This window comes from Ylistrum balloti, unplaced genomic scaffold, assembly GCF_031769215.1.
Source record: "Ylistrum balloti isolate Yb309-2 unplaced genomic scaffold, AGI_CSIRO_Ybal_v1 Utg371212, whole genome shotgun sequence".
NCBI classification, from domain to species: Eukaryota; Metazoa; Mollusca; class Bivalvia; order Pectinida; family Pectinidae; genus Ylistrum; species Ylistrum balloti.
The window spans coordinates 6,023-28,063 of NW_026782658.1; the positions used below are offsets into that span (position 1 = coordinate 6,023).

The 22,041-nt window shown below is 35.3% G+C and overlaps 1 protein-coding gene across 1 annotated transcript; it reads right to left on the minus strand.

Annotated features, from left to right (window-relative positions):
- Positions 1–2,122: 2,122 nt before the first annotated feature.
- Positions 2,123–15,456, minus strand: LOC132561480 (uncharacterized). Its single transcript, XM_060226188.1, is given in 7 exon segments — positions 2,123–2,422; positions 2,801–2,891; positions 3,847–3,974; positions 11,737–11,991; positions 12,374–12,464; positions 13,508–13,623; positions 15,057–15,456. Coding segments are annotated over 7 exon segments (1,308 nt in total). The 3' UTR covers positions 2,123–2,195.
- Positions 15,457–22,041: the final 6,585 nt, after the last annotated feature.

A 22,041-nucleotide genomic window follows, 5' to 3' on the forward strand; every position in this document is an offset into this window, starting at 1 on the left:
ATACCAATCAATGGCATATAATGCATATTATTGAACCCAGTGGGTAGGGTTGGTGTATCTGTAATATTCACCATGTCCTGCTCTTGCAGTGTAGAGGAGTCAAGACTGTTGCTGGGGTTACTGTGACTTGCAGTGAGAGTTTAAGACACTAAGGTCCGGATTGGACCCTGATGTTGTCACACATCCGGCACAGTTTGGGTTAGGGTGGCTGCAGAAACTGAAGCTTGTGGCACCACCAGGCCCTCATGTGGGCAAGCAATTCTGTCATGAATACATGTCTAGCCCCGACACCGCAGGACGTGGAACTCCCTCTTCCTGTGAAGTTACAGCATGGTTAATACCGACATCATCCCTTCTGCGTCCTCTCTCTGACTGGGGTCCCATTACCCTGTGGCGTTCTGCAGCAGCCCACCTCTTTCTTGTGGGTGGAATGATTACTCACTCAAAAAGGGAAAAACTAGAAACATGTAGAAATAAACAGCTCCTTTCACATGACTGATGGACCTGCATATATGGCCATAAAGCAATAGGGGAAAATGTATCCGCAATGAAAAAACAAGTAATTTGTACATTTCATATAAAAAACAGCTGTTGGGTGTGTAGTTTTATCAGCTAAAATATGACAAGAAAGGCCTACTGAGCAGGTGTTATATGAATATCATATCATGGTATGCAAAACAAAACAATGAAATATATGCAGTCCCACCTATGTCTCAATAATGTGAATCAGACGAAAGAATGGGACCTATGCAGTCACACCTATGTCCCATTATTCCAGGCGAACAAAACAATGGGGCCTTTGTAGTCCCACCTATGTCCAAATATTCGAAGCAGACAAAACAATGGGACCTTTGCAGTCCCACCTATGTCCAAATGAAGACAAAATAATGTGACCTATACAATCCCACCTTTGTCCCATTATGCGAATCAGACAAAGCATTGGGACCTGTACAGACCAACCTCTGTCCCAATAATGTAATTAAGACAAAAAAAAAAAAAAAAATGTGACCCATGCAATCCCGCTTCTGTCAAAAGTATGCGAAGCAGAAAAATCATGTCAAAATTATGGGAAACAGATAAAAACGATACTGACAGAGCTTTACATTGTCCTTATAGGCGAGAAATGTGTTTCCTGGGCCCAATAGATCTGTTTATAACATTGTTGATCAACCAAGATAAATAACAATGTGTTATCCAAGATGAGAACAGAAATATTAAAACATGACTCATTATTGAATTCAATTGCGGGATCCACGCCATTCACTAGTTAACGGAGCGAAATTAACCATGACTATTTGATAGTTCAACATACAGCTAAAAAAGAAAATGAAACTACAGGGTAAACAATTAGCCGATAAGAGTTATGCCCTTTTGACTACTAACTGATTCCCAAAAATAGGCATCTATCATGATCACCGTTAAGTCCGCGATCGCCGAAAATACTTATAAACACATGAAACATAGACTATGTAAGAAACAGACGAGACAACCGTCCAAATAAGTCCTACATACTGTGTAATTCGACCCTGGATTGTTCGGTACGACTTGATGGCTGCACCCCGCACACTGCGATAATACCTATGGATACCGAACCTTTTCAGATGGACCCCATCTGGTAGGAAAATATCCTCGCTACCGTTCTTTAATCTCCTATGTTTGTGGTAATGCATATCCGACTTATCCGCTAACACAGATTTCAATAGCTGGTTCACTTGATGTACATTGTCATTATAAACTGCGACCGAAATGTTCCTCGTGCTCCGACGAAGCAACAGTTGCATGATACAATCATGGCGGACTCCAAACCCAAACACCATCCACTGTGCTACCGATAAGATACTTTTCGCTACCTGGTTAGGATCAGTACCACAACTGTCGATATCATTACCACCGATGTGCAAAAGTATAACATCGGGCTGGGTGGTCCCTACCCTTATAATTAACTGGCAATCTGAATGATTGTAATACATATTAGCATTGATTATCACTTAAAACATGTAAACACTCAAAAAGCACAGATCTATACAGGAATATTGAAATGATAACATTTTCAAGCATTGCAAATCAGATTTTATTATGACAGTGAAAATCATCACATTGGTGTAGTAACTTTCACCTAAGATCAGACTAAGATTTCTAAAAGAAATTATTACATCCAATTCTGCACTATGTGACATACTTTTGGACCGTATATACTAACGCCTAATTTCACAGATATAGAATAGGTTAAATCCAGTACACAAACAATCCAACATCAGAAAGCTGTCTGACTGGCGGGTACAACCACACCGTTGGTTCCCGCCGTCTGGTTCATCATATGCCCATGTCCTCACGGAAGTATTGATTCCCTGGTCGTTGCTAACAAAAACCCAGTTGTTCGCCTCATTTCTTTTACGTCCGGTGTATATAATGTCATTGTATCCTGAAAATAGCCAATGGAGAAGTTTTTGAAAATAAAAATATAAAGAAGCATGTATCAGCTCATCATTATCATTTTGGAAATGTAACCTTTATCTACAAAGAACAATTATAAGGCTTTTCACTTTTCTTATTCTGAATCATTTGTTTTTATACACCCTCAACAGTGAGGAATAAAGACTGATGATGATGATAAAATTACCCAACTGCATATGGATATGAAGCACAAAAACTTTAAATGTTGTCGAGTTAAAACAGATCTATATCAATTGATCATGCCGTCAACGACTCTTTTTTGTCTAAACATCAGCCTGGAAAAGTGATCATTATTCTTATATCGTCCTTTCCTAACAGGAAACATTGTGATGTAAGTGATACTTACCAACACGACTCGGCAGGTTGCTCATTATGAACTTAGCTTCTGTGTTGGTTTGGATCTCAACAAGATTAGCTCCCATGTTTCTGCACCGGGTCTGAAGTGAGAATTACTTTAAACAGAATGTACGTGACAAAAATAACATGATCTGGTTACGAATGCATATTTTACTCATTCCTTTCTTATGGAGATTCGTAACTTAATTTAAAACACGAATAATGCATTTCTGAATAGTTTACAATCCGATTAATCTTATCCTCAAAAGAACATGAACATTTAGAGTTGGGTGATTGGTGACATTTTAAGTGATATTCTTTAATATAGTATAAGCTTTCAATATAGGCTAATCATACGATATATACTATACGTTTATATTGATATATGATAAAGAACTGGAATACATTAGCAACTAGATATATATAGGATTAAATATAAGTTGACTTCGCACATCGGATGATCAAATAAGGACAACGTAAGATTACATTCAACTGTCACAATAACGTTAGTTCGACTTCATCTGTAATATGCTAATACAACATGAAACCCTGTAGGACAGCATCGAACATTGCTTTTGTCGATTTAATGGGGAGATGAAATGAATTGCTCTTTAGACAAATTCAATGAACTGTGAATGCAGGATTGTCTCAAGAGCAACTCTTTCCATCACCCCAGGAAATTGAAACTAAAACAAATATCAATAAAATAAAATTGTAATAATTGATTTTGTCGATTAATTTTGGATTTGATAAAAAATTCTCTGGCAGCGGAAGAATAACGTCTCCACTGAGATCTACGATCGTCTGTCGTTTCACTGGGCGGCAGCCGTATATGAATGGTCAGGGAGTGTGTTTTGTGATCTTTCTCAATGGCCTAAGTATCCATGGAATCACGAACTTAGTCAAGAAGCAGTTTTGTATTAAAATTAAAACTGGAAATGTATTCTGTAAACAACGGGAAAATTATGAACTGAACTATGAATGTGTCCATACTACAATGATTAGAGGATTTTAGATATTTTTGTAATGGAAATAGGCCTCATTTGTATAACTCACAATTGCTGTTGCCCATTCCGTTTTCTGGGAAGTTGAGGAGACATAATAACACTTTTCCGGGGACGTTATCCAGTCACTGTCACAGACCACTGGTGGAACGGGAGTCGGCGTCGTGGTTGTGGTACTTGCTTTAAACAGAATGAAAGTCCATATTATTTACACTGTGTTTCATTATACCTGTTAAAGTTAAAATCAATATAGCTTAACTACTTTTGTTTATCTGTCTAGCACTCAGTAAACTAAATGTAAATATATTGTTTTCAGTTTCATATCATAAAATGCTTCGAAAACATTTCGTAATCTATTACATAATCAAATACATTTTTGATAATGTTATAATTCAGTCTTTAGAATGTCTCTTTAGATTTATGAAAACAGTAAAGATACAGAGAAAACGGTCAGGTATCAAGGAGTCAAAATTGTTGCATATATTCTGTATATAGTATATACGGTATTCTGGGTACAATATTTTCCATTTTGATATATAATTATGCAAAGAAAACAAGATCGAATTTCCTCACTATTTTTTGTTAAAACCATGGAAAATATCAATCATGATGTCTGACAATAAGATACATTATTCTTTAACATATTTGTAGGATAGATATTTATTTGATGTAAATATAACATGTAGTTGTGTACCAAGTATATGGCATCATCATTACATGTGAATGAAATGTGTGAAAACATGGATAAGAAATCCTATGGTGACACATTCGCCCCATTTGGTATTGTCTCTATCCTATTATAAGTGGCACCAGAGTGAATGCCATCATGTAGGTATAAGCAGTTCACCAATCACCATCCCCGATTGTTTTATATCGTCAGCAGTACGAGTGCGAAAAAGCGAAGACTACTAGGAGAGTTTAGTTGCATAAGATGGTAATGAATTCTGTTTACAAGAGCCATTAGGAACCATACATCTGGAACCTATTTCTGTCAAAAACATAAAGAATTTAGATTAAAGCCAGATTTGAATTGAGAACACGCTATGACGTAGGAAAAAGGTCAACTATGTGATTTCAAAATATCATATTCGGATGATAAGAACAGTTAGATTTCAGTTTTTTAACCGCTTAACCAGGCATGTCATCTCCAACTTATTAAAATAGTATTGGATATATACATTGTGCATCAAATGACTGTACAGGTACTCTGATGGTGAACGCGAGATGTGTCTTACAGGTAGAATTTGCTGATATTGACACCTGTTCTACGAATAGTGAGAGAAAAACAAAACACTGAACAATAAATGGACAGGGATGAGTAATAGTGGTCCGAGGACTCCGAGGTTAGATATAACAAGTATAAAGATCGGGTCCAAGAGACTAGTTAAACGAATAGGAGTATTGGGGTTTTACGGTCAGAGCTGTGTAAAGATGCTTGGGTAATATTCGATATTTTGAATATTTATAGTACTAAATCCACGTCCTTTGACAGATGTTTATCCTAACATATAAACCCACTACACACGACGGTCTATCACCATTTATGTGAATAAATTTGTCTCGTTTAGTATCACTTAATACAATTATCATCATCTTACCGTCGCTGTCATCTCCTCCTAGTATCTCACGTAATTCCGCCTGCTCATTTTTCAAAAGCCGCATTTCATTTTCAAACCCAGACAGGATTTTGGAGAACGTCCTCAGTTCGTCAGACACAGATCGCCTAAAATCGTCAATTTCCGTTTGGTTACATTCACACTGATTGTCGGAGTTTGTGGTTCCTTCGATCGCGTCGACTCGTCTTTGTAACTGACATACCTTCTCATTCAAATTGAAGTAAGTGCCATTTAAAAGCCCTACAATCTCGCTTGTTAAACTTCTCTCCTCAAATTTCTCTATGTTGTCGTCATCGTCGTCGTCGTGGTCGTGGTTACAACATGCTCTATCGTACTTTGATACAAGAATCAAAACAGCTAAAAGTAAATACGACTTCATCGTTTCACCTGCCTTATGATCAGGCTAATGCATATCTCTCCCGTGGAGGCTGTGACCCAAAATCTTTTGTCGGACATTTCTAATGGGAAAACAGTTTCTTACCAAGTTTTCTGTAATACCTTAAAGAATGTTCTAATCGTAGCAGGGTATCAATCGGATGCGTTTAGGAGTCACAGCTTTAGAATTGGTGTAGCAAGTTGGGCTGCCAGCCATTGTGTGTCGGAAGTTGATTTACAAGCTATGTACAGGTGGCATTCCAATGTATTCAAGCAGTAAATGCGTTTTCCAGTCCTAGAGATCTAAAGGCTATTGGTTATAGGATGGCTTTAGATGCAGGCCATTCTTGCCACCATGGGTACCTTACTTTTGATATACTGAAATGGTTTGTTCTTTTCTTCCGAGCCATCGGTCTGTTCTTGACATTCGTAACAAACAAAGCATTAACGGGGTGACTTTTCTCGTATTTGTGCCAATATATTCATGGTTTGCCATACCATTTCTGCATAATAGTATTCTTCACTATGACCAAAGATGTCTTAGTAAGGCTTGCTTTCCTCTACCTCATATCATACAATATCATGACTTTTTACGCTCAATTTTGTTTGGCATTTGTTTTTATTTTGATATATGTCCACATCCTTATACCTTTGTATGTTCACCGGTGACCTTATGTTATCGGTGTTGACTGCATTGAGTTTGGCGCTTTTGCCCCCCTTCTTCACATAATGAGTTAGTTTGTGTAATTATCTATGCATACATGTAACTCAGTTCCAGTGTGATGTAACATGGTCTTGTATACATGTTTTTATTTGATGTCGTTTTCTGTTATAAACGGCCAGTATCATTTCACACTTCCGTTTTACTGGTTATCTTTCACAATGTTTGATGTTCTCTATTATATCAAATGCTGATGTACATGGGAATTGTTTATCATAAATAATAACTAAATACGATGTTAATTTAAATACATTTTTGATGTGAGTTCGATTTATTTATTGTGCATTATATTCGGATGGCGGAGGTGCTTCATAACTTTTCTAACTTTCCTTTCGTATCTAAACTTCTCCATCCGCGGATGGATATCATATCACGTTACCATCGATAGCGTCACTTTAGAAAATCGACTTGAGGATAAAGGTAAGAAGCAAAGTGCTATTTTTAAAATACGTGCCTCCAACCCCTATCTCCTCCTTGTTTTCGATTTTTTTTAATATTATGTATGTATTACGTATGTGTATTTTTTATTGAACTATTGAAGTGATAACAGTTTGAGCCTTTGTAACAATGATTTGTACTGCTTGTATCACGTCTTGTAGGTGGTCACACATGAAAATACCACACTGGCAGGACAGTAACATTGAAGGCATGGTGTACAATTCTAACCAAATGTTGGAATCATTGGTTTAAGCTGACGAATGTTTCTAATATAGTAAATATACAAATCTTAAAATCAATGCTAACTTTCATTCATACTATTAGTTAATTGATTTTCCATTACACACCAACGAAATGCCAGCCCTATACAAAATTGTACATAGAAACCATGACTGTCTCTGCATACATCTTGACATTTAAGTACCAATGGTGGCGGGACGGTGATTTTCCAGTAAACAACAGGCTATACAGCCTGGCAGATATATATAATATGTAACTATTCATCAAGTCTAGGCATTTTCACAATCTAGAACACATGTTAAGGTTTGACTTACTTAAAGGAAATACAACTTGACGCCGAATCGCAAAATGTTTCAGGTTTTCAAGCAGATCCTAACTCATTATATCAATGTATGAAGATGCATTTAAAAGCTATTTAATTATAAAATCTCGTTTTGATTTTTTGTCAATTGTATCTATCACATAATTATTCTGTTCTGGAAGTAATTTTTGAGAAAAAAAAAACAACAGATATACAAATCGGAAACACACCAATACAAAACGTGAAAATTTTATGTTTTTTATTATTATTATTCATTTATTTTCAAAGATTTTTCAATAAAAATATAAATATTCAAGACAAATGTGTCTTTCACACCATTCACACCATTATAATTCCTACTTGCATCATCATCATCATCATCATCATCATCATCATCATCATTGTCATCAAGTTCATACATATAAAATGATGCATATATATACGCAATGTTTATTCACACAAATACCCCTATACACACATCCTCACTTCTACATATGTTCACAACCTATACCACACATATTTACTCAAACATATAGCCTACATTAACCAAACATACGCATGCAACACACTGACATACATGTAGTAAAGAAAAAAAATAGCTAAAAAAATAAGAAAAAAGAACTATTTTTTAGAGAGGAAGAGAGAAACAGAGGAAGAGATCAAACAGCTACATTTGAGTTATAACCAGTGTGTGATCTTGGGAGTCAAAAAAGTTTTCTGGTACTCTCGTAAATAAATGTCAAAGTGAATTAGCATACACAATTCTGACTTACACTGTCTACGTCTGCTGATGTCATTGCTACAAATTATGCATTGGGCAAGATAACGTACAACTAATTTCAACTATTGTTTTCCGTTCTGAAGTTATGTTTTTAAGATATTGTTCCCTATTACCATAAACGATATATTCCTGGACCCTGTGGTAAGCTTGAATCAAATTAACAAGAACTGTAACATTGAGTGACTTGTGTACACATCTGGTTTTACACTGCTTAATAAACGGAAAATCTTCAATATCAATTCTAATATAAATTCCATAGTTTTCTTATTTATTGAAAAGGGGATAGTGAGAGCTTCCAATAGATTTTCAAAATTCATCAAAACGTTCTGATTTCAGTCGAACATCAATGTTTGGATCCATTGTTAAGATTTCTTGAACTGAAGTGTAACTTCATTTTCAAGTCACCTCTTTAACCATTTCAATTTTAAATATTTGATAAAAGAAATGATATGTGTCATTTTAAGGCCTCCATTTTCTAGCAAACCAATATGTATCCCCTTTTAATTTGTTCCACTTTGATGATTCCAAATAAACTTGTACAGTATGCTATTTAGTGAGCAATATTCTACTCCAGAACTTTATCAGAGCTTTCAGTTAAAACTATCTTTCAATTTCTCAAATTTCGAGCCCCCACTCACATAAGGTCACTGGTGAACATACAAAGGTATTAGGATGTCCAATGCTTTGTTTGGCACGAATGTCAGGAACAGACAATTGGCTCAGAAGAAAAGAACAAATCATTTCAGTATATCAAAATTATGTAACACAAGTCATGTCCAGCAGTAAGGACCAACATACTTTGATGAAACGGCATAGTCAGTACACGTTTGGCTATCCTCAAGGATGCACCAATGGTAGTGGTAATTGTATCGTATATCACAGGTTCTGAAGTGTCACCGAAAAGGTGAATGAAGGATCCTTAACAGGTACACCAGCTCAAAACATTTTATAATTAATAGTAACAAAAATATATAATGTACCTGGTTGAATGAAAAAAAATGCTTCCAATGTATATGGTACAGTCATGGAAGAAAATTAAACTGTGTGTTAAACTTAATGATAAGTACAAAATGTAAGTGTAATACAACACCAGCAATGATTGAAATATGTACAAGATCTGGAGTAGAACATTGTAAAACATAAAAATAAGAGTTGCAGGGATGCCATGCACCTAATGCAGCACTTGTTAATGCAAACAACAAAAACTGTGTTACAATGTTCAAAATGGACAAACTCTATGAAAACACATATTTTGGATAGAAAACCCCTGTAAACAACAGTAAGGTACCTATGGTGGCAAGAATGGCCTGTATCTAAAGCCATCCTATAACGAATAGCCTTAAGATCTCTAGGACTGGAAAACGTATTTACTGCTTGAATACATTGGAATGCCACCTGTCCATAGCTTGTATATCAGCTTCCGATACACAATGGCTGGCAGCCCAACTTGCTACACCAATTCTAAAGCTGTGACTCATAAACGCATCAGATTGATACCCTGCTACAATTAGAACATTCTTTAAGGTATTACAGAAAACTTGGTAAGAACCTGATTTCCCATTAGGCTGTACAAAAAAAATTATGGGTCACAGCCACCAGGTACAGTTCAGCATTAGCCTGATCATAAGGCAGGTGAATCGGATCTTTTTCACGCCACATACGGAATTTGGTATCATGAAAGAAGGCTGCCTGGTCTCCCGCCCTTTATGTCAGTTACTGAATAATATTCGCATATTTCATTAACGGTCCTGCCAACTCTGGCTTAACCTGAATGACAGTTTGGGTTGGGGTTGCTGCAGGAACTGAAGCTTGTGGGACCACCAGGTGCTCCCGTCTCATTTGGGCAAGCAGTTCAGTCACGAATGCTGAGACTAGTGGTTGCGTAAGCTGAATCTAGCCCCGACACCGCAAAGAAGGAAAAAGAAAAAGCTTAGAAACATGTAGATATAACAAAAACCTTTCACATGACTGATGGACCTGCATATATGCCCATAAAGCTATATAGGAAAAATGCATCCCCGATGAAAAGCATAGCCAAGAAGTGATTTGTACATTTCATATCAAACAGATGTTGGTTGTGTAATTTTTACAGCCAAAATGTGACAAGAAAGGCCTACTGAGCAGGTGTTATATGAATATCATATCATGGTATGCAAGACAAAACAATGGGATCTATGCAGTCCCGCTTATGTCAAAAGTATGCAAAGCAGAAAAACCATGTCAAAATTATGGGAAACAGATAAAACGATACTGATGGAGATTTACCCAGTCCTTATATGCGAGAAATGTGTTTCCTGGGCCCAAAAGATCTGTTTATGATATTGGTGATCAACCAAAAACATAAATAACAATTTGTTATCCAAGATAAGAACAGAAATATTAAAACATGACTCATTATTGAATTGAAATGCTGGATCCACGCCATTCACTAGTTAACGGAGCGAAAGTAATTATGACTATTTGATAGTACAACATACAGCTAAAAAATCAAATGAAACCACAGGGTAAACAATTAGCCGATAAGAGTTATGCCCCTTTGACTACAAACTGATTCCCACAAAATAGGTATCTGTCATGATCACCGTTACGTCCGCGGTCGCCGAAAATACTTAAAAACACATGAAACATAGACTATGTAAGAAACAGACGAGACAACCGTCCAAATAAGCCCTACTTACTGTGTAATTCGACCCTGGATTGTTCGGTACGACTTGATGGCTGCACCCCGCACACTGCGATAATACCAAGGGATACCGAACCTGTTCAGATGGACCCCATCTGGTAGGAAAATATCCTCGCTACTGTTCTTTAATCCCCTATGTTTGTGGTAATGCATATCCGACTTATCCGCTAACACAGATTTCAATAGCTAGTTCACTTGATTTACATTGTCATTATAAACTGCGACCGAAAAGTTCCTCGTGCTCCGACGAAACAACAGTTGCATAACACAAACATGGCGGACTCCAAACCCAAACACCATCCACTGTACTACCGATAAGATACTTCTCGCTACCTGGTTTGGGTCAGTACCATACCTGTCGATATCAACACCCCCGATTTGCAAACGTACAACATTGGGCTGGTGAGCAGTTAAGACGAAAACACTTGAGATGTTAATGTCTGAACTGTCACATTTACCGAGGAAATCGACCACCACCTCCGACTCCCAAAGGTTCAAATTATCCCACCGATTTCTAGCTGCTAAAACCTCCTCTTACAAGGGTGGTCCGTGCTCTTATAATCAATTGGCAATCTGAATGATTGTAATACATATTAACATTGATTATCACTTAAAAATGTAAACACTCAAAAAGCACAGATCTATACATATATTGAAATGATAACATTTTCAAGCATTGCAAATCAGATTTTTATTATGACAGTGAAAATCATCACATTGGTGTAGTAACTTTCACCTAAGATCAGACTAAGATTTCTTAAAGAAATTATTACATCCATTTCTGCACTATGCGACGTACTCGTGGACAGTAGCTACTAACGCCTAATTTCACAGATATAGAATAGGTTGAATCCAGTACAGAAACAGTCCAACATCAGAAAGTTGTCTGACTGTCGGGTACAACCACACCGTTGGGTCCCGCCGTCTGGTTGACCACTTGCCCAGGTCCTCACGTTCGTATCTACTATCTGGTTGTTGCTAAGAAAAACCCAGTTGTTCGCCAAATTTTTTTTACGTCCGGTGTATATAATGTCAGTGTTTCCTGAAAATAGCCAATGGAGAAGTTTATGAAAATAAAAATATAAAGACGCGTGTATCAGCTCATGATTATCATTTCGGAAATGTAACCTTTATCTACAAAGAACAATTATAAGGCTTTTCACTTTTCTTATTCTGAATCATTTGTTTTTATACACTCTCAACATTGAGGAATAAAGACTGATGATGATGATGATGATGATGATGATGATGATGATGATGTATGTGGAGCACAAAAACTTCAAATGTTGTCGAGTTAAAACAGATTGATATCATTTGATCATGCTGTCAACGACATTTTTTGTCTAAACATCTACCCGGAAAAGTGATCATTACTCTTATATCGCCCTTCCTAACAGGAAATATTGTGATATAAGTGAAATTACCAACACGACTCGGCAGGTTGCTCATTATGAACTTAGCTTCTGTGTTGGTTTGGATCTCAACAAGATTAGCTCCCATGTTTCTGCACCGGGCCTGAAGTGAGAATTACTTTAAACAGTATGTACGTGACAAAAATGACATGTTCTGGTTATGAATGCATATTTCACCGATTCCTTTCATATGGAGATTCGTAACTTAATTTAAAACACGAATAATGCATTTCTGAACAGTTTACAATCTGATTAATCTTATCCTCAAAAGAACATGAGCATTTAGAATTGGGTGATTGGTGACATTTTAAGTGATATTCTTCAATATGTTATAAGCTATGAATATAGGCTAATCATACGATATATGCTATACGTTTATATTGATATATGATAAAGAACCGAAAAAACATTAGCAACTAAATATATATAGGATTAAGTATAAACTGACCTCGCACATCGGATGATCAAATAAGGACAACGTAAGATTACATTCAACTGTCACAATAACGTTAGTTCGACTTCATCTGTAATATGCTAATACAGCATGAAACCCTGTAGGACAGTATCGAATATTGCTTTTGTCGATGAAATGACAAATTCGATGACGTTTGAATGTTGGATTGTCTCAAGAGCAACTCTTTTCATCACCCCCACTAAAAAGGCAGATTAAAAAAATAAAATTGTAATAATTGATTTTGTCGATTAATTTTGGATTTAATAAAATAATTCTCTGGCAGCTACGCGGAAGAATAACGTCTACACTGAGATTTTCGATCGTCTGTCGTTTCACTGGGCGGCAGCCGTATATGAATGGTCAGGGAGTGTATTTTGTGATCTTTTTCAATGGCCTAAGTATCCATAGCATCACGAACTTAGTCAAGAAGCAGTTTTTGTATTAAAATCGCTTATAGGATTATCTTGGTCTTGGTGGAGATTTTCATTTTTGTGTAATGGAAAGTTAAAGAAAATTGTGGCAGACGACAACATGTACACTTCACTCAGATCTCAAGCAGATATCGAAACATGGAAATATATTCTGTAAACACCGGGGAAATTATTAACTGAAGTATGAATGTGTCCATACTACAATGTTTAGAGAATGTTTAATATTTTGTAATGGAAATAAGCCACATTTATATAACTCACCATTGCTGTTGCCCATTCCGTTTTCTCGGAAGATGAGGAGACATAATAACACTTTTCCGGAGACGTTATCCAGTCACTGTCACAGACAACTGGTGGCGGCGTGGTTGTGGTACTTGCTTTAAACAGAATGAAAGTCCATATTAGGTACACTGTGTTTCATCATACCTGTTAAATTTAAAATCAAAATAGCTTAGCCACTTTTGATTATCTGTCTAGCACTCATTAAACTAAATGTAAATATATTGTTTTCAGTTTCATATAATAAAATGCTTCGAAAACATTACGTTATCTATGAGATCATCAAATACATTTTTGATAATGTTATAATTCAGTCTTTGGAATGTCTCTTTAGATTCATAAAAAACAGTAAAGATACAGAGAAATCTGTCAGGTATTAAGGAGTCGAAATTGCTGCATATGTTTTGTATATAGTATATACTGTATTTAGGGTACAATATTTTCCATTTTGATATATAATTATGCAAAGAAAACAAGATCGAATTTCCTCACTAGTGTTTGTTAAAAACACGGAAAATATCAATCATGATGTCTGACAATTAGATACATTTTTCTTTCACATATTTTTAAGAAAGATATTTATTTGACGTAATATTACACGTAGTTGTGTACCAAGTATATGGCATCATCATTACTTGTGAATGAAATGTGTGACAACATGGATCAGAAATACTATGGTGACACATTCACCACATTAGGCAGTGTCTCTATCCTATTGTAGGTGGCACCAGAGTGAATGCAATCATGTAGGTATAAATAGTTCACCAATCACCATCCCCGATTGTTTTTTATATCGTCAGCAGTACGAGTGCGAAAAAGTGAAGACTACTAGGAGAGTTCAGTTGTATAAAATGGTAATGAATTTTGTCAACAAGAGCCATTAGCAACCACACATCTGGAAAGTATTTCTGTCAAAAACATAAAGAACTTGGGTTCAAGCCAGATTTGAATTGAGAACACGCCATGGCGTAGGAAAAAGGTCAACTATGTGATTTCGAAATCTCAGATTCGGATGATAAGAACAGTTAGGTTCCAGTTTTTTTAACACTAAATCGTTGATGCTTATAACCAGGCGTGTCGTCTGCCAAGTTATCAAAACAGTGTTAAATATATACATTGTGCATCAAATGACTGTACAGGTACTCTGATGGTGAACGCGAGATGTGTCTTACAGGTAAAATTTGCTTATAGTGACACCTGTTCGACGAATAGTGAGAGAAAAACAAAACATTAACACTTAATGGACAGGGATGAGTAAAAGTGGTCCGAAGACTCCGAGGTTAGATATAAGTATAAAGATCGGGTCCAAGAGATCAGTTAAACGAATAGGAGTATTGGGGTTTTACGGTCAGAGCTGTTTAAAGACGCTTGGGTAATATTCGACATTTTGAATATTTATAGTACTCAATCCACGTCCTTTGACAAATGTTTATCCTAACATATAAACCCACTACACACGACGGTCTACCACCATTTATGTGAATAAATTTGTCTCGTTTAGTATCACTTAATACAATTATCATCATCTTACCGTCGCTGTCCTCTCCTTCTAGTAGCTTACGTAAGTCCGCCTGCTCATCTTTCAAAAGCCGCATTCCATTTTCAAACCCAGACAGGATTTTGGAGAACGTCTTAAGTTCGTCAGACACAGATCGCCTAAAATCGTCAATTTCCGTTTGGTTACATTCACACTGATTGTCGGAGTTTGTGGTTCCTTCGATCTTGTCGACTCGTCTTTGTAACTGACATACCTTCTCATTCAAATTGAAGTAAGTGCCATTTAAAAGCCCTACAATCTCGCTTGTTAAACTTCTCTTCAATTTCTCTATGTTGTCGTCATCGTCGTCGTGGTGGTGGTGGTGATTGTCACAACACGCTTCATCGTACTTTGATACCAGAATCAAAACAGCTAAAAGTAAATACGACTTCATCGTTCTGTACTCCTGCCGTAGAATTATATAATTTCTCTCCACGTATGGCCGTAGTAAACATTGTAGTCACGTGGTTTAACAGATATCATTGGTACCATTGTTAACGTATTCGTATTTTTATATCTGTATACTTGTATGTTCGGTGTCATCAGTATTTTACAACATACAAGACAAAAAATGAATAAATAAGCACACGCATACAATATTATTATAATGAATTGTATAACACGAACTCGTTACCTAGATTCGACAAAAAATAAGCTGCTTCACTCTTACTTGCCGGTATGTATGTACGCGGAAGTCCAATATGGGTGAGAACCAGAATGTATCAGATAACCCACATGGTTGTCACTAGTGAATGGCATGGTATATTTATTATACAACTGAGGATGATGATGATGATGATGATGATGATGATGATGATGATGATGATGATGATACATCGGTACATGTGTATACGTTTCCAATCTACTACCATTCCCCGTTTAGTTCTATGCAAACCTGATGAGAATATATCAGGCTATGAATACCTGTTTGTGCGAGCGTATGAATACACATTCGGTGGTCAAGGTAATCTTGACAGATATAAATGTAATATTTACATTCTGTGTTACATTCATCTGAATATCATAACTACACCAAATTATAGTATATATGACTGTATATTATAAGTTACAGTGATTCGGTCGGTGTTGGAATCAATCAATCTAGATTTTTGCTAAGTAAAAATACTAAAAACAAAAGATAGAAAAATTAAAAAAAAAAAAAAAACAACTGACCGCCGGTCACTTTAACTTCAATATTCAATATACTGATATATCCGAAGTTCCTTCACAAAAAATCAGTAACTTAACAAAGCCATCAAATTTTAACAGAACAAATTTTTTGTCAAGCATATGATTGATCAAAATCATAATTATCACCATAACACAAAAGATTATCAATTTTGTCAACTTCATCTGCTACAGTAGACGTCGATCGGACAGGCCCAAATTAAAAATGTAGAATCCGTTTCAAACAAACTGTCGCTTCTGACCTGATCGAATTTCATTGATGTGCCCTCAAAACTTATATAGATCCCTCCATTTTTTATATTTACTTTTAATTTGATCATAGAAATTGCTCTAAACTCCCTGGATATGGAAATATTTTTATTATTATGTAAGAAACAGACGAGACAACCGTCCGAATAAGCCGTACTTACTGTGTAATTCGACCCTGGATTGTTCGGTACGACTTGATGGCTGCACCCCGCACACTGCGATAATACCTAAGGATACCGAACCTGTTCAAATGGACCCATCTGATAGGAAAATATCCTCGCTACTGTTCTTTAATCTCCTATGTTTGTGGTAATGCATATCCGACTTATCCGCTAACACAGATTTCAATAGCTGGTTCACTTGATGTACATTGTCATTATAGACTGCGATCGAAATGTTCCTCGTGCTCCGACGAAACAACAGTTGATTGACACAAATATGGCGGACTCCAAACCCAAACACCAACCACTGTGTTTTACAATGTTCTATTCCAGATCTTGTTCATATTTCAATCATTGCTGGTGTTGTATTACACTTACATTTTGTACTTATCATTAAGTTAACACACATTTTAATTTTCTTCCATGACTGTACCATATACATTGGAAGCATTTTCTTTCATTCAACCAGGTACATTATATGTTTTTGTTACTATTAATTATAAAACGTTTTGAGCTGGTATACCTGTTAAGGATCCTTCATTCACCTTTTCGGTGACACTCCAGAACCTGTGATATACGATACAATTACTCCTACCATTGATGCATCATTGAGGATAGCCACACGTGTACTGACTATGCCGTTTCATCAAAGTATGTTGGTCCTTACTGCTGGACATGAATTGTGTTACATAATTTTGATATACTGAAATGGTTTGTTCTTTTCTTCCGAGCCGTCGGTCTGTTCTTGACATTCGTGGCAAACAAAGCATTAACGGGGTGACTTTTCTTGTTATTTATGCCAAAATATTCATGGTTTGCCATACCATTTCTGCATAATAGTATTCTTCACCATGACCACAGATGGCTTAGTAAGGCTTGCCTTCCTCTACCTCATGATGTTTACAATATCATGACTTTTTTCGCTGAATTGCTGTGGTCTGTACGTCACTCTCAATTGGGTTTGGCATTTGGTTTTATTTTGATATATGTCCACATCCTAATACCTTTGTATGTTCACCAATGACCTTATGTTATCGGAGTTGGCTGCATTGAGTTTGATCAAAGAGTCATACAATTTTGTTATTTATACATCTTTGTCCCTACTCTATTTCCCAAGGTGGCGCTTTTGGCCCCCTCCTTCACATAATGAGTTAGTTTGTGTAATTATACATGTATATTCATGTAACTCAATTCCATTGTGATGTAACATGGTCTTGTACACATGTTTTTATTTTATGTCGTTTTCTGTTATAAACGGCCAGTATCATTTCACACATCTGTTTTACTGGTTATCTTTCACACTGTTTGATGTTCTCTATTGTATCATATGCTGATGTACATGAGAACTGCTCATCATAAATATGTATTTAGATATGATAGACTCAGTTAATATGTATTTAGATATGATTAACTCTGTTAATATTTAATTAGATATTACAAACTCTGTTGAGATAAATTGATCCACGACATACTCAGTTTACATATATTGGGCCACAATAGATACAGTTTACAGATATTTAGGTGTTGACATGTATTTAGATCTGATAGAATCAATGTACAAATGATTAGATATGATAGCCTCAGTTTACATATATTTAGGTTTTATAGACCTATATCATATATCTTTAGATATGATAATATCTCTGGAGATATATATATATATATATATATAGATATGATAGACTTGATTAGATATATTTAGGTATCATAGACTCTGTTGATGTACATTTAGATATGATAGACTCATTTTACATATTTTAGATATGATAGGCTCAGTTTAGAAATATTAAGAAATGATAAAGTCCGTTTAGATATATTTAGATATGATAGCCTTAGTTTATATATAAATATATATGGTAGAGTCTGTTCACCTTTATTTAGTTATAATAGAAACATTTTGCATATATTAAGATATGATAGACTCAGAGAGTTGTATTTAGATATAACATACTCAGTTTACATATATTAAGATATGATAGAATCAATAAGCATATATTTAGATATGATAGACTCAATTTACATATATTTAGATATGATAGACTCGGTTGAGATATATTTAGTTATAATAGAAACATTTTGCATATATTTAGATATGATAGACTCAGAGAGACGTATTTAGATATAACAGACTCAGTTTACATATATTAAGATATGATAGACTCAATTAACATATATTTAGATATGATATACTCTGTTGAGATATATAAAACCACGATGGACTCAGTTTATATATATTCAGATATAATAGACTCTGTTGACACTTACTTTTTAATTTAGAAAATGGGCATTTTTATCCAAAGTTATTCCAAAGTTGCAATGAGAAATTAGGGAAGTTATGTATACACGGAGAAAGGAAGGGTGTGTTGAGAAATTTACTCTGGGATTGACTTTCGTGTAGATCTTTACAAAATAACTTAATTGAATTTTGATGAAAGGTTATTTCAACTTAAAGCTCTGATAAAGTTCTGGAGTAGAATATTGCTCACTAAATAGCATACTGTACAAGTTTATTTGGAATTATAAAAGTGAAAAAAATTAAAAGGGGACACCTTGATTGGTTTGCTTGAAAATGGAGGCCTTAAAATGACACATATCATTTCTTTGATCAAATATTTAAAATTGAAATGGTTAAAGAGATTACTTGAAAATGAAGTTACACCTTGGAAAATTTTAGTTCAAGAAATCTTAACAATGGATCAAAACATTGATGTTCGACTGAAATCAGAACGTTTTGATGAATTTTGAAAATCTATTGGAAGCTCTCACTATCCCCTTTTCAATAAATAAGAAAACTATGGAATTTATATTAGAATTGATATTGAAGGTTTTCCGTTTATAAAGCAGAGTAAAACCAGATGTGTACACAAGTCACTCAATGTTACAGTTCTTGTTAATTTGATTCAAGATTACTACAGGGCCCAGAGATATATTGTTTATGGTAAAAGTGAACAATATCTTAAAAATATAACTTCAGAACGGAAAACAATTGTTGAAACTAGTTGAACATGATCCTGCCTACCCCTGACAATTTTATGTAGGTATATTACATTGTAATGCATAACTTTTAGCAATGACAGCAGCAGAAATAGACAAGGTAAGTCAGAATTGTGTATGCTAATTCACTTGGACATTTATTAACGAGAATACCAGAAAACATTTTTTACTCCCAAATCACGCACTGGTTATAACTCAAATGTAGCTGTTTGATCTCGTCCTCTCTTTCTCTCTTCCTCTCTCAAAAATAATTTATCTTTGTTCAGTATTTAGCTATCCTTTTTCTTTACTACATGGATGTCAGTGTGTTGCATATATATATATATATATATATATATATATATATATATGCATCATTTTATGTGATGGTGATCATGATGACGATGATGATGATGATGATGCAAGTAGGAATTACAATAGTATGAATGGTGTGAAAGTTTTGCATTTGTCTTGAATATGTTCATTTTAGTGAAAAATCTTTGAAAATAAATGAATAATGATAATAATGATAAAAAACATAAAATGTTCACGTTTTGTATTTGTTTGTTTCCGATTTGTTCACATGTTTTCAAAAATTACTTCCATAACAGAATAATTATGTGATAGATACAATTGACAAAGAATCAAATCGAGATTTTATAACCAAATAACTTTTACATGCATCTTCATACATTGATATAATGAATTAGAATCTGCTTGAAAACCTGAAATATTTTCCGATTCGGCGTCAAGTTGTATTTCCTATAATTAAGTCAAACCTTAACATGTGTTCTATATTGTAAAAACGCCTACACTTGATGAATAGTTACACAATACATCTCTCTGCCAGGCTGTGTAGCCTATTGTTTACTGGAAAAATCACCGTCCCGCCACCATTAGTGCTTAAATGTCAAAAGGTATGCAGAGATGGTCTTGGTTTCTATGTACATTTTTGTATAAGGCTGGCATTTCGTTGGTTCGCTTACAATCATCGCAGCGTTTTCTGAGATTTGTAGTATGGATGAAAGCTAGCATTGGTTTTTTTTAGATTTGAATATTACTATATCAGAAACATTCGTCGGCTTAAACTAATGTTCCAACATTTTGGTTTGAATTGTACTCCATGCCTTCAATGATGCTGTCCCGCCAGTGTGGCATTTTCATGTGTGACCTTTTCCAGTTGCGACTTTGTGCTTGAAGCGCATGCGCGAGCACCAAATAACTACATAACTTAAATACAAAATGGTCTTGATTGGTGTTAAATTGACAATGAAAGTTAAAAACTTCTATGTTTAGACTCATCTGTACATTTTTTAAACTAGCATTGTCAGCTTTAATGTTAAACGTCCGTCCAAGTAAAGGGCTACAAACCATGACATACCAAACATTTAGATAGGTTATCATAATGATGTTTATATACCGGCATTGGGTACATACAGACCAGGTAGTCATGTGTCCGAAATGGAAGTCAGAACTTCCAGGACTAAATCAGTATCAATTTCCACGCGACACAGCTGATGGATTTTAACTCACAGTTTATTAAGAATGTTAACGCACACGTGGCGCACTCGTAATGAAACGCGCCGCACCAGGAGAACCGAACCGGCTTCATCAATAGTGCAAATTCGGTTACTAAAGGTAATATTTTGCATATAAAAACAATGTTTAATATCAGTCATTTATTGACATGTAACATTGAGTCGACAAATATATCAGTATACTGAATATTGAAGTTATTTTTAGTTTTTGTTGTTATTGTTTTTGTTTTTTACCTAGCAAAATCTAGATTGATTAATTCCAACACCGACCGAATCACTGTAAATCCTAGTATACAGTCTTATATAATACGATTTGGCGTAGTTATGATACACAGATGAATGTAACACAGAATATAAATATTACATTTATATCTATCAAGATTACCTTGACCACCGAATGTGTATTCATACGCTCGCACAAACAGGCATTCATAGCCTGATATATTCTCATCTGGTTTGCATAGAACTAGACGGGCCATTATGGTAGATTTGATAGATATACACATGTACCGATGTATCATCATCATCATCATCATCATCACCATCATCATCATCATCCCAAGTTGTATGATAATAGATATAACATGTCATTCACTAGGGACACTTGCCCCACCATGTGGGTTTTATCATAGATAAACGCGTTCGTGTGATACAATTTATTATAATAATATTGTATGTGTGTGCTTATTTATTCATTTTGTGTCTTGTATGTTGTAAAATACTGATGACACCGAACATACAAGTATACAGATATAAAAGTACGAATCCGTTAACAATGGTACCAATGATATCTGTTAAATCACGTGACTACAATTTTGACTACAGCCATACGTGGAGAGATATCATATCATTCTACGGCAGGAGTAGAGA